Source organism: Arachis hypogaea, chromosome 4, assembly GCF_003086295.3.
Source record: "Arachis hypogaea cultivar Tifrunner chromosome 4, arahy.Tifrunner.gnm2.J5K5, whole genome shotgun sequence".
NCBI lineage: Eukaryota > Viridiplantae > Streptophyta > Magnoliopsida > Fabales > Fabaceae > Arachis > Arachis hypogaea.
This window is the reverse complement of record NC_092039.1, coordinates 3,277,748-3,291,528: the sequence shown is the minus strand read 5'-3', so window position 1 is coordinate 3,291,528 and position 13,781 is coordinate 3,277,748. Positions and strand designations below refer to the sequence as shown.

General features: G+C 28.4%; 1 protein-coding gene across 2 annotated transcripts; it reads left to right on the top strand.

The window, feature by feature from the left end:
- Nucleotides 1-8,036: 8,036 nt before the first annotated feature.
- On the top strand, nt 8,037-10,738 carry LOC112795779 (vesicle-associated protein 2-2). Of its 2 annotated transcripts, none has more exons than XM_072234867.1 (8): nt 8,037-8,228; nt 8,319-8,389; nt 8,466-8,547; nt 8,625-8,740; nt 8,988-9,170; nt 9,553-9,774; nt 10,035-10,112; nt 10,485-10,738. In XM_072234867.1, the coding sequence occupies exons 1-8, from the start codon at nt 8,180-8,182 to the stop codon at nt 10,593-10,595; spliced, it is 912 nt and encodes a 303-aa protein (XP_072090968.1). In that variant the 5' UTR covers nt 8,037-8,179; the 3' UTR covers nt 10,596-10,738. The 2 variants fall into 2 exon arrangements, with proteins under 2 accessions (XP_072090968.1, XP_025693714.1); XM_025837929.2 differs by having other exon boundaries at nt 10,482-10,738.
- Nucleotides 10,739-13,781: the final 3,043 nt, after the last annotated feature.

Here is a 13,781-nt window from a genome sequence, read left to right as displayed (position 1 = left end):
GAGAGTAGAATTTTCTCTAAAATAAAATATTTAAATTTTTTATTAATAATTATTTTAATAGCTAAACTCAAAATTTAATTACTACAAATTTAAAATTGATATTAATTGATTATTAGTTATTATTTTTTTTTAAATTGACTCTGAAAAAGTTAAAAGTTAAAACCCCAACCACCATGAAAGAAATAAACCAACAATCTCTATTTGGTGGTTATTCTCCTGAGCTATACACATAAAGGGTACTTATTGAAGAGAGGAAAGTTCGAGCTATAAGGAAAAAAATTAGCGTAAAATAATGTAATACTTTTTTTTTGTTTTTTTAAATAGTAGGTTATATTTTATTCATTATTGAAAAATGAAATATAAAGATGTCCAAAAGCAAGATATTATAATAAAAGGTGGGTGATCCAAAAACGAAGAAAATTCTTAAAGAAGAAAGAAGAGTAAACACTTAATCCGGTCTTTGTCCATTTTCAGGAAGGACAAAGCGATTTCTGTCAAAAAAAAAGGACATTTCGACTCTCTATCTTTTTATTTTAGGACAATACGATCCATCTGTTAAAAAATTTATTAAATAATAACAAAAATTAGTTTTGTGGGGGTTTTAAACCTCCACAAACTATTAATAAATTTGTTTTTGAAAAATTCCTTCACCAATGATGGTTAAATGAAAAAAAACCATTGATAAAAATGATGTCGCAAAAAAAAGTAATTGTAATACCTTTAAAGAAAAAAAATAACATCGAATAAGAAATGAAAGAAGAGAACTTTAATGTTGATGATATTATTATTGGTGATGATGACAGTAGAGGTAGGAGTGATAATGATGATGATAAAGTATGGTTATACAATAAAAATAATAGAGGTAGGAGTGATAATAATGAGGATGGAAAAGGTGGTGGTAGTAGTGGTTGTAATTGGTTATATTGTTGAAAAGATTTTTGTGGGAGTTTTAAACCCCCACAAAATACAAATAAAACCTTCACAAAATTAATTTTTATTATTATTTAATAATTTTTTTAACAGATGGATCGTATTGTCTCAAAATAAAAAGGTTAAGGACCGAAATGTCCCTTTTTTTATAGGGATCGCTTTGTCATTCGTGAAAATGGACAAGGATCGGATTGGGTCTTTACTCGAAGAAAGAATGATAAATCAAATTGAATGACATTAAGAGTTTGCCTCATGGAGAAGACGACCTAAACTAGGAGTTTTTTGGATTTCATGAAACAACTTGACAGAGCTTGCTAGAATGACAGACGGCATTGAAGTAGAACCTTCAAAAATCAATTGGTTGCGAACTTTCCAGCAGTTCCAGAAAATGATGGCAAGAAATTGAGGATTACGGTCAGCATTCTTCAACGGGTTAAGCATCTCTGTTGATGCAGTCCACCATGTCCAAAGGTCATTAGGACTCTGAGGGGGAAGACAATCACGAAGATAACTCTGAGACCATACATCTTTAATTCTAGAGCAATCGATCAAACAATGAATAACTGTTTCTGTTGCTTCATGATAGCAGGGGCATATTGATGATATAGATGGGATGCGGTGATGAATCTGAGCAAGCACCAGAAGCCGACCATGGAGAGCTTTCCAAATAAATAGCTTAATTTTGTGAGGCAAGTTCAACTTCCATAGATCAATCTACGGCTTTTTCTGCTGCATATAATTAGGGCAAAGCTCCAAAGGCGGATGGTAAAATAAATAGCCAATTCTGTAACCTGAAGCTGTATCATATTGCTTGGATTTGTTCAAATTCCATTGCAATTTGTCCCTACTCTCCTGAATTTTAACTGACAAAATCATGTTTGCAACGTCTTGAAAAAATAATTCTTGAATGAGATTCTGATTCCAATTCCTATATTCAGTAATCAGATCTTTAACTCTTAGAACAACTCAGAAATAGCCTGTCTATTTGACATATCAGAAATCATTAAGGTAGCGTTTGTTTTCGGGGGCAGAACACGAAGACATGGACAACACTTGTTTAAAAAGTGTTTTGAAGTAGAGACATGGACAGTAGACATATTGTCTCCGAGACAGTTTTTTATACTTTTGTGTCCACTCTTTCACGAAGAACAATGATGGACACGGGATTTGGAAGAGTGGACACGGACAATTTTATAAATTTTGTTTTCTTTTTTTTCCACTATTACCCTTTCTTATTTTTCCTATTGCGTTGTTCAGAGATATTTTTTTCTTCCTGTTCTTTCTCTATCTCTTTCTTTTCCAGGTACTCTCTCCTTTCTGTAGAATTTTTTTATTGGGGGTAGATAATTCTTTTCTTTTTATCGTTTTACTTCAATACCATTTTAACCTTATATTATATTATTTGATTTGTAATAAAAATAATAACAAAAATAATTAATCTTGAAACATTTGAAAGATAAATATTATCAAAAATAAAATTAATCTTTTAAAATGTTAAAAGTTAATTTATAAATTGTAATTGATTTTATATAATTTAAAGAAAAATCAGTTTTTTATAAAGAAAAATTAGTTTTTGGATAAAAAAATTAGTTTTTTTTTAATAAAAATAGATTTTTATATGCAAAAACTAATTATTTTTTTATGTAAAAATGAATTTTTTTTAAATTAATTTTTTATTTAAAATTAATTTGGCTTATTAATTTAAACAAAATTTTTTATTAATCAAACTCAAATTTATTTTTTTTGTTAATCTTAACCCTATGTATTCCTGCATATTAATAATAAATTTTAAAATAAAATAATTATATTTATAAATTTTATTTTAATATAAATACTAATATATTTTTTTATTAAAATTTTTTGCCTCTTCAAATATTTTTTTCAAGTTCTGTCTGTACTCCTACGTACTCTCATTTTTTATTAAATTAATTTGTATTGATGTAGAAAATTTGGAATCACAGGGATATTTTAGTCATTTCATATAATATTTTAATCTTGTCCATGTGTATCCAAACATCATACTAGACATTATATTAGTGTCTTGTCCATCGTATCTAAATACAATACACAAAAATAAAATTTAGTGTCTCCGTCCTATTGTCTCCGTTTCAGTGTCATGTTCTGTCCTGTCAAACGCAGCCTAAAAGATACGGAAGAGGCAGCCAAGGATCTTCAAAAGTTCAAATATTCTCTCCAGTACCCACAACCCAATTAAGACCTTTTTCAACAATCTTTCGACCTTCCAGTATGCTCCTCCATCCCCAAGAAGGTAAGACTCCAATTTCTGCCGTTATAGCATTACCATTGCTAAAGTATTTACCTCTTAGGGTTTTGGATAATAGGGAAGTAGGCTGTGTTACGAGTCGCCAAAACTGTTTGCCTAAAAGCGCCAGATTTTGGATTCTGAGATCTTTAAATCCAAGACCTCATTCTCTTCGTGGGCGAGTCATAGTGTCCCAACTAATCCAAGCCATCCGCATTTCTGAATCTTTTTGTCCCCACCAGAACTGAGAAAGTAGTGAGTGGATTTCTGAAATTAAACCATCAGGCAACTTGAAGTAAGACAATGTATAAATAGGAATAGCTTCTCCCACTGCCTTAAGCAATACATGTCTACCACCTGATGATAGAAGATTGCGCTTCCACCCTTGGATTCTTTTCCGAACCTTCTCTTTGATCATACTAAGAGAAGTCTTTTTCGATTTAGAGACTGTAGAAGGCAAACCAAGGTATTTATCCTGAACTCCAATATGATTAATATTCATAGAGTTAGCCAGTAGTGTACGAGTATTGGAGGGAGTGTTGTGGCTAAAGAATTCAACAGATTTATTAAGATTTATCATCTGGCCACTGATACTTTCATAAGAATTCAATAAATACAGGATGTTTGAACATGCTTCAAGATTAGCCTTACAGAATAAGATGGAATCATTAGCAAAGAGGAGGTGGTTGACCTTGGGACATCGCCTATATAACTGAAGACCCTGAATTAGTCTATTTTATTCTGCTTTGTGTAGCAAGAAGGAGAGACATTCTGCACAGAAAAGAAAAAGATAAGGAGATAGAGAATTTCCTTGTCAAATACCTCTATTTGGTTTGAAGAAACATAGGGTTGTCCTTCCACAATAATAGAATAAAAAACAGTTGTCACTAATTCTCGAATCCACATGATCCACCGGGAGGCAAAACCAAACTTCTCCAATATAAATCAAAGAAAGTGCTATTCCACCCTATCATATGCCTTACTCATATAATTATAATAATTTTTTAATATTGAGTTAAGTTTTAATCTCATTTTTAATAATAATTTTTTTATTTTCTTATCAATATCAATTTTTTTTCAAAAAATATATTTTATTATTATTTATTTTTTATTCTTTTATCAATTTCACTTTTAAATAACTACAACTATTATTACTGTCATCACAATTAGAAATGTTGTCTTTTTTTAAAAGAAGACAATGATAGTGGAAGAAGGTATAGTATTTCTAGAAGGAGAAAAAATTAATTTATACTACAAAATTAAAAAAAAATATCATGTCACTATTAGTTTTTAAATTTTTTTATAAAATTTTTAACATTAAAAATATATTTTATTAGTTTCTTAATTTAAGAGAATATTTAAAAGTTTTTGTTTCCTACAACGTTTCATAATTTAAGAGAATATTTAAAAGTTTTTTAACATTAAAAATATATTTTGTTAGTTATTTTAAGTCCGACTCGTGTGCAGTTTCGGCCCTAACGGTTTTCACTTATGAAACGGAAAGTTGGAAATTAGAAATAATAAAAAGGAGAAAAGTGAGCATTAAAATGTATTTGGAAAGGGAAAGTACGGGAGTCAATGAAATATCTATACAATACGTACAATGAAAATTTAGAGAGTATTAGAGATATAATTATCAGTGTAAGTTTTTAAGATGAGTGGTATCATGATATGGTATTAGAATTCTAAATCTAAAAAGTGGTTATTCTGAATATTATGGGTGATGTTCATTTTATAGCTCATATAACACATAACACATTGTACAAATAAATTCTTTAAAGGGTCACACTCACCTTTCGGTGGCCTTGACTAAATTTACATGTTTGGCTTGTGAATTTATGTAGCTATTTAAGCAACCTTAACACTCAAAATAAACTATGAAGTCTCTATTTTTTTTTTTTCAGGTCTTTGACTTGCTTTTACTCAACAATATATATATATATATATATATATATATATATGATAGAAATTTAGTCTAAAACAGTCTAAAATTATTTTAATTTATTAACATTAAATTTTCTTATCTTATATTTTTTAATTACTATTTGAATAAATAAATAATTTCAAATATAATAAATATATAATTATTGATATTATATATAAAATTATAAATCTTAAGTTAAATAAAATAATTTTAATTATTATCTCACTAATATTACTGAAAAATATATTTATATATAGGGCGATACATATATGAACGTATAGTATTCATATAGAAATAATATAATCAAATTTTATAATCAAATATATTTTAATATTTTATATATATAATAAAAATATGACTAAAAATATTAAAAAATATTAGAAATTCATTTTTTGTATTGGTTAAAAGTTTGATTACAATCTATGAAAAAATTTAGCTATTATTATAAAATTTATTATTTTAATAGCTAATTACTTCATTAAAAAAATACGTAAAAAAAACATATAGATATTAATAGAGCATTTTGATTGTTTGGGCGTGAGCTTTTTTTTTTTCACTTAATTACTATGTTAATGGTTATAATTTTATTAAATTTATAATTAAATTTTATAATTTAAAATTTTATAATTGAATCTCTATATTTAAAAATGTACCATACGAATTGAATTAGATATAACAAAAATTTTAATCTGATTTACATTAAAGACATTGAATCGAATTAAATAGAATATTCACATTTTTTACTTGGATATTATTCCATCCACAATTTTGTGGAACAATTCGGGTATCAAATTCTGCTTATTAAAAACTAAAAAAATTCAAGAATTTGAAAAAAATAAAAACAAAAAATTCTTTTAATCTTTTTACTTCCAAAATACTATAAATGGTATTTTCTTAAGTAATAGAAATAAAACAACCACATGTATATGAATAACAATAGAAATATCAAATAAAAAATCAACTGTAATTATCCAATATTCAAACAACAACAAATAAGTAATAATACAAACTTTAATACCTCAACATTCTAAAGAGGGTACACATATTTTTATTTATATATATATTTTGCAAAACTGCAAATACATATTTAAAATATGCGATCTTATTTATTTGTGGATCAATTATATCCTCAATTTTATATCAGATACGAATAATTACCGTAAATTTTATGGATTATATTTGAATTTATACACCTATATTTATATTGAATAAAAAAAATTTAAATTAGGTCTTTTTTTTAATTCAATTTGGTGCTTGATGTAAGATAAACTATAAAATATTCTAAAATAAAATATGTTTAGATTAGTATTTTTTTAAATAACAGCTATTCTTATAAAATTTATAAGAATTTAATTATAAATTTTTAAAATAAAAAGATATAATTTTAAATTAGTAAAACTATAAAGATTTATAGAATAATTATTTTTTTCTTATTAATGTATGAGCATTATAAGTAAACGAAGTGTATTTTTTATTTTAATTTTTTATTTTTGTTTTCAAAATGAAGTGTAAACGCTTTATTAATCTCCCGTAAATGACACATGATATTTAGGATAAATTTGGAGAATAACAAAAGATTATTTAATAACTAATTAATATAAATGTTAAATATATAATTGCGATGTAATATTTAACCGTAAAAAAAAATATGTGGTTCCATTTTATGTGTTGGAGTGTGAATGATACGAGTGTTGTTACATGATCATTTGTTTTAATATTATTTCATAATTTAAATCATATATATTTATCTTTCTCTGTAAATAGTGTTTACTTATTATATAAAACATATCTAGCAATAAAATGATATTATAAAATGTACATAGAAAGAAATACATACTAAAAAATTTGTTATAAAGATAGTTGAAGGGGTTGAAGTGTCACAATTAAGATAACCACTAGAAATGTTGGTAGAGAGGTGATAGAACGAATTAAGCAAGGGTGCAGTTCCTCTTGTAATAAAATTAGAAAATAAGTAATAATTAAGTGCTCTAAATATATGGGATAAAAAAATATATTATCTTTCAATATACAATTTAGTTTTGATTTACGAAATGTAAAACATTAAATTAGTAAAAAAAATTACTAGTTATATTAATTATGTAAATAATTATCTAAAAAAATAAGTATGATTAAATAGTTATAAAAAAATATTAAAATATTATCAAAATTTATTATTTTTGACTATTAGTTTTAGTTATTAACCTATACTTTTAAATATTGATGGCTAATTAAAAATAAAAACAGTAAATTTTGATGATCCTTTAATATTTTTCGTTATACAAAAAATACAACCAATTATTCATGTATCAAAATTAAACTCATATCAGGTGTAGTTAACTTCATGTGAAGTTAATAATTGAGAGTCGTTAAATAATTTGACAGATTTGACTAAATTGTCATCTAAGTTGTATTTGATTCTAAAAATAGGATAAGACAAAGACAAAAAAATTAGTATTCATATATTTTAATTGATAATAAACTAAAATAAATGATTAAAATCTAATTTATTCTCAATTTTTTATTTAAAAATATAATTATTGTCTCAATATATTTCATATCAAAATTAACACGAGGAATGTTAGGGGCCAGTAATTTTGGTGTTTTTTAACTATCAATTGGCCATCAATAGTGTTTTTAATGATGTGAGATTATATTTAATGGTGGGAGATCACTCACTTTTATTTTGATGGTACAAAAGTTACTCGCCTCTAGATTTTTTCTTAACACAAAATATATTAATTCAATATCTATATATTTTTATCTCGATATTTTATAACTATAAATAAACCCAACCATAAAAATTCTAAACTATCACTTCACATTAAATTTACTGGATCTGAGTATCTAACTAATTAAAAACGGTTAAATAAGTTCACTCAAAAGTAGTTGATAAAGAAACACATACGGCAAATACAAGCACTAAGTCGCTCTCACTCACCCTCCCGTTGTAACTGACACCACCCAACGCTGTTATCCTTCATTCCTCCTTCTTCTTCTCATTCTTATTCTTCTTCTTCTTCTTCTCCCTTCTTTCACAATTCACACTCTCCCTCTCTTCTACGATGGATACCGAGCTTCTCCAAATCGAACCCCCTCATCTCACCTTTGTCTGTGAGTCATTCTTTCCATTCTTCATTCTTATTATCATCACTTCTCTCTGCATTCATTTCTCTCACCATATTCCGTCGTTTCCTCTCTCAGTTGAATTGAAGAAACAGAGTTCCTGCCTCGTGCATCTTGCCAACAACGCCTCTCATTATGTTGCTTTTAAGGTTCATTTCACTTGATTCTCACTACCTTCTTCATAATCATCGTCATTATCACTAATTACTAACGATTCTGATTCAGGTTAAAACGACGTCGCCTAAGAAATACTGCGTTAGACCAACCATTGGCATCATCAAGCCTCACGCTTCCTGTGATTTCACCGGTTACGATTCTTTTCTCTTTATTTTCTCTTTTCTCTTCCGATTCGTTTATTTTGAATTTGGATCAATGCAAATGCAGTTACTATGCAGCCTCAGCGCTCAGCACCACCGGATTTCCAATGCAAGGACAAGTTCCTCATTCAGAGCACCATTGTTCCCGTTGGAACAACACCCGATCAAATCTCTTCTCAATTCGTATACTACTCTCTTTATCTTTCTTTTTTTATATATATGGCAAACACTCGCGTGCAGTTGTAATCTCGTGAAGTTGATAATTGATAGTTGTTAGATAATTTGACAGGTTTGACTAAATTATCGTCTAAGGATTCTCAATTATCAATTTCACACGAAGATAACTATATGTGAGTTTCTAAATATATATATATGCACATCTGAATGAATAATGTCATTCTTGATGATCATCTTTGTGTGTTCGTGGCAGTTCTCTAAGGAAAGCGGCAACTATGTGGAGGAGAAGAAGCTCAGGGTTGTTCTCATCAGTCCTCCTTCTTCGCCGGTCTTGCTTCCGGTGAACTCAGATCTCTACCACCACGACTCGCTAGCTGGCTACAAGGATAGGATTCCAACTGTGGATGGACTTGAAAACCTACCTCCCTCTCTTACAGTAAGTTCATTTCCTCAGTTACTTAAAGAAATGTAGCAGTTTCTCTGGAATAATATGCTATTATCTTGTAATAATTGTAGTGTAATCATTGATAACTACATGTATGTATCATGAATCGTGAATCGTGAATCGTTTTTGCCAAAAGCTTAAGTTGCTAACTAAAGGCACATGAATAGTTTCATACTTTTATGCCTTAATAAACCCTCTAAATTCATCCATAAAGAAAATGGTTAGATGGTTAGTACATTAGTTATTGAGAAATGAAAATCTGCATTATTACTAAGAATTAGAAATGAAAATTAAACATTATTTAACCTTGGTACCGTGCTGAATCTTTGATTTTGTGTACATCTGTTTTTTTTTTAAATTTTATTTCCAATAGGTTGCTGAGGAGAAAAGTTTGGAACCAACACAGGATATGGAGGAGGACACAACTGGTGAGGACATGATTTCGAAACATGTGGAGAATGACCCTCGGACTCAGAGTAAAATTGAGGTTGAGATTGGCATGAAGCAAGGGGAGGATGATTTGCGGTTGAATTTAGCCAAGGATTATGAGGAATTGAAGTCAAGGCTAAGTATAATGGAGTCTAAGCTAAGAGAGGTCAGAATAATTTTCATCAATTCAGATAACCTGTTTATATCACAGTAACTTTGCTTTGAAGTTATACTATTCTGTGTGTTGCTCAGTTATATTCTGATACAATCCTCTATTCCTTTACATAACTTTGATGCAATTTTACTTGAGCATATATAGTCAATTCCTGAAACCTGTTTCTTGGGTTGCAATTTTTGACATGTTGTTTTAAACACTTTGAAACTTCAATGATGGATGCAATGAACAATTAGTTATCATCTTTTCAGGCTGACGAAACAATTGCGAAGCTAACTGAAGAGAAGCGCGCAAACACTCGAGAAAAGAATCTGCTTAAGTTAGAGTTGGTAGGTGGTATGAAAAAATCACATGTTTTTCAAATTAGTTCTCGAAATATTTTTTTAATTAAATTTGTCTTTTAAAGATTTTAAATTAGTCACATTAGTCTTTTTTTTATCTCCGTTATTAACGGTGTCAAAATTTAGTAATTTGACATATTAAGTGACTATAACACACACTTGTCAGTCTTGACATATGATCACTGGTTAACTTTTTTTTTTCACTTAGCAGACACCATTTTACTTGCCAGAAATGTAGTAGGTTTCTGATGAATGCTTAATTTCTCTGTGTTACATGAAAGTAAAGTAAAACATGTTAGTAGTTATCTTGCTATATTTGATACCGAATAATTTTTTTAATCATGATTATTTTGTCAGGAGATGTTGAAGAGAAAAAGGAATATGAAAAGACCTCAGGTGGGGTTTCCATTGCTGTTTGTTTGCGTGGTTGCACTTGTCAGTGTGACAGTGGGATATTATGTGCATCCATAACGATATCATGTGCAATTGTCTATATCAATATTAGTATATATAATAGACGTTATTATAAAGAGAAACCATATTTGTATAATTTTTGTGTAATATAATTGTAAACTGAATTTCATTATCATATTATCCAGGTCTTTTTCATTTTATATTTTTGCCTTGTAATATATGTTTCTTTATTTGACTTGAAATCATAACAAATCAGAGGGGAGATAACCTACCAAACTGTCTAAACAAACTTTTTGCATAGTATTTTGACTATTATCTAAGGGTGTTCATGGATCGAATTCGATCAGCATATTCGCAGTATTTATCCGAATCTGACCCAAAAATTGCGGATATAGATCTGATCCGCAAGACTATCGGATCGGGTCGGATCAAATCCGCACACTAATCGGATCGGATTGCGGATTTTGTGTAGATATTTGCATATCTGATCCGCATATCTGCGAAAATAAAAAAATAAATAAATAAATATTCTTTTTATATTTTATTTCAACTAATAATTATCATATATGTTGTATTATTTTAATAGTAAACTTATTTAAAAGAATAGAAAAAATAAATTTTATTGATATGTTTTTTAATAAAAATAAATTTTTTTTAAAATATTTTTGTGTTTTGCGGATATATCCGATATCTGATCAGATCCGCAAATGTGTGGATCGATTGCGGATCGGATCAAAACTTAAAAACTGCGGATATGGGATCGGATCCGATTCGATGGTTTTAATGCGGATCGGATCAATATTTTGACCATATTCAATCCGATCCAATTCGCGTTCACCCTAGTATTTTCTTTTAAAAAAACGCATGACTTTGATAAACATAATCACGGTGAATATAAATTTTAAATTTTTGTATTTAATTATTTATCAATATATGATATTACATGACAATTTAATAAAACAAAAGTTAGTTTTAAAAAAGTATCTGTTTGATTTTTGTTTTTGTCATATCTGTTTGATTTTAAAAACATCTTAAAAATAGTCACCAAAAACAAATCTTAAAAATATAAATACATGTTTTTTTTTAAATTTATCAAATACAAAATATCCAACCAATGTTTTTTTGTTGGGTATTTACATCCAACCAATGTTAATATTGTTAAGACCCCACTCACTCATAATTCCAGCCTATAATTGGACCAAGCCCCGCATGGTGCAGCCGGCGACCAGTCATGCTTCATTATGCCAAAAAAGCCCAAACGAGATTAAGGCAAATCCAGATCCCAAACCCAAAAGCCCAAAACTTTAAAAGTCAATTGTCTGATTTCATATAAAATCTTATATACAATCCTAAAAAAAATATCATATAAATATTCTTGGCATGAATAAACTTCTATTTCTATGAAAATTATTTTTTCTATTTTTATAAATTTTTTTAGTTTTGTCTAGTAAAATTTAAAATGTTTTGATTTTATTTTTTTCGACTTTAATTTGCTACATTAAATACAGATATAATAAGATGTAAACATAAACTAAATTTAAGATATTTTAAATTTGATTAACAATGTGATCTAAAATTTAATTATTTCTTTTAAGAATGAATAAAAAATAGTAAATACCCTTTTCGACCTTGTCCTTTTTGAAAATTGACTAGCCGCAACCTAACCTTTAAAATTTGACAAATCGACCCCTGAGTATTTGTTCCGTTAGACACATCAACCCTTCCGTGGCTCTCTCGTTTGAAACTTTACGAAAAACGCTGACCTGTAATCAGTGGCGGAGCTTGAAACGAAATTTTGGGGGGGCCAGATAGAAGATAATTGTCAAGATGCTTTTGATATGAATCTCATTTAAGATAAGCTCGTCTAACCTCATCTTTCTGATTTGGGTAATATTGCCAAATTTAAAACCATTTTTCAGAGTATCGTTCTAAAGAACTAAGGTCAAACTCATCAGACGCAACTCTTTAAACTTTTGAAGGTTGTATCTTACTTTCTTCGTGATTCATTAAAGTAGAAGAACTATCTACAAATGTTGATATTATAAAAGTTATATGTTTTCCTTTTTGAATATTAGCCTTCCTCTTAAAAAATGCATCATCAAGTCTTTGATTTTTTATGACTATTTTATATAAAAATTTGAATATATATCCAGTAAAATATGTAAAAAAGAAATTAGAAGAACAAATATTAAAATTTATAATATTTATTGAATTTTTTTTATCAATTTATACGCATACAATAATATCAATACTTATTGAATATTCTAATATTTTTTATCATATAAAAAATTAAATTAAATAAACGGTAAAATATAAAATAATATTAAATTACATAAATAAAAAATACCTAATTTTTTATATTTGAACTCAAAGGTAAAGGGAGTGTTGCTTATTGAATAGAGAGCTGCGAAATGCGAATACACTCAATTCATTCCAAATCCAATATATTTTGAATGTTTAAAACTAAAAATTATTGTGCAATAAAAGCAAGAGATGAAGATTAAACTTTGGTATTTTAAGTCATAATAAAATATTTGAGCCAACTGAACTATTTTTTATTTTTTAAAAAAGTATTACTAATTTTTTTAATAAAAGTTTGGGGGGCCATGGCCACCCCTTGTCTGAACTAAGCTCTACCACTGCCTGTAATGGTGAGAAGGTGACCTGACATGTACACATCAGCTGGATTTGTTAGGACAATTTGGCCTTTATCCAATAATCGAAACATCGTCGTTTGAAGAAAAGGAGAGACGCGCGTTTTAGTGACCTTCTCCCATTGAAGATGAGCCCTACAAACCCCTCCACCTGGTTTCTGTATCCAAGAGGAGATATTGCTTAAGGCCACCAGCGATGAAATGACCAACTCATACACATGGTTACAGCAACATAGGATTGGTGTCTTTTGTTTTGTTCTTTTTTTTTTTTATTATGGATCCACAATGTATTAAAGGCTGGGACCTATTATTTAATGACTTAAAGTATGTAACAGACTACTAGTGACTTTTTGTTTAGGGAGTAAACATTTAGCTCAACAAAATATTTTTTTTGTTTCCAGCTGATACATCAATAGACTAAGCTATGCCTATGTGTATAGCATTATGAATGAAATTTCTTTGCTTTTGGATATAAATCACACTGTCTAGAATTTCATAGATCCGTAACTATTACACAAAATTAGAGTATCATTAATACAACGAAATCACAATCCATCCATATAGAACATAGTTACTACATACCCAAAAG

Coding starts and splice junctions, on each gene's coding strand:
- LOC112795779 (XM_025837929.2), top strand. CDS start 8,180: ATGGATACCGAGCTTCTCCAAATCGAACCCCCTCATCTCACCTTTGTC. Junction 8,741..8,987: donor ATCAAATCTCTTCTCAATTC/GTATACTACTCT, acceptor TGTTCGTGGCAG/TTCTCTAAGGAAAGCGGCAA. Junction 9,171..9,552: donor ACCTACCTCCCTCTCTTACA/GTAAGTTCATTT, acceptor TATTTCCAATAG/GTTGCTGAGGAGAAAAGTTT.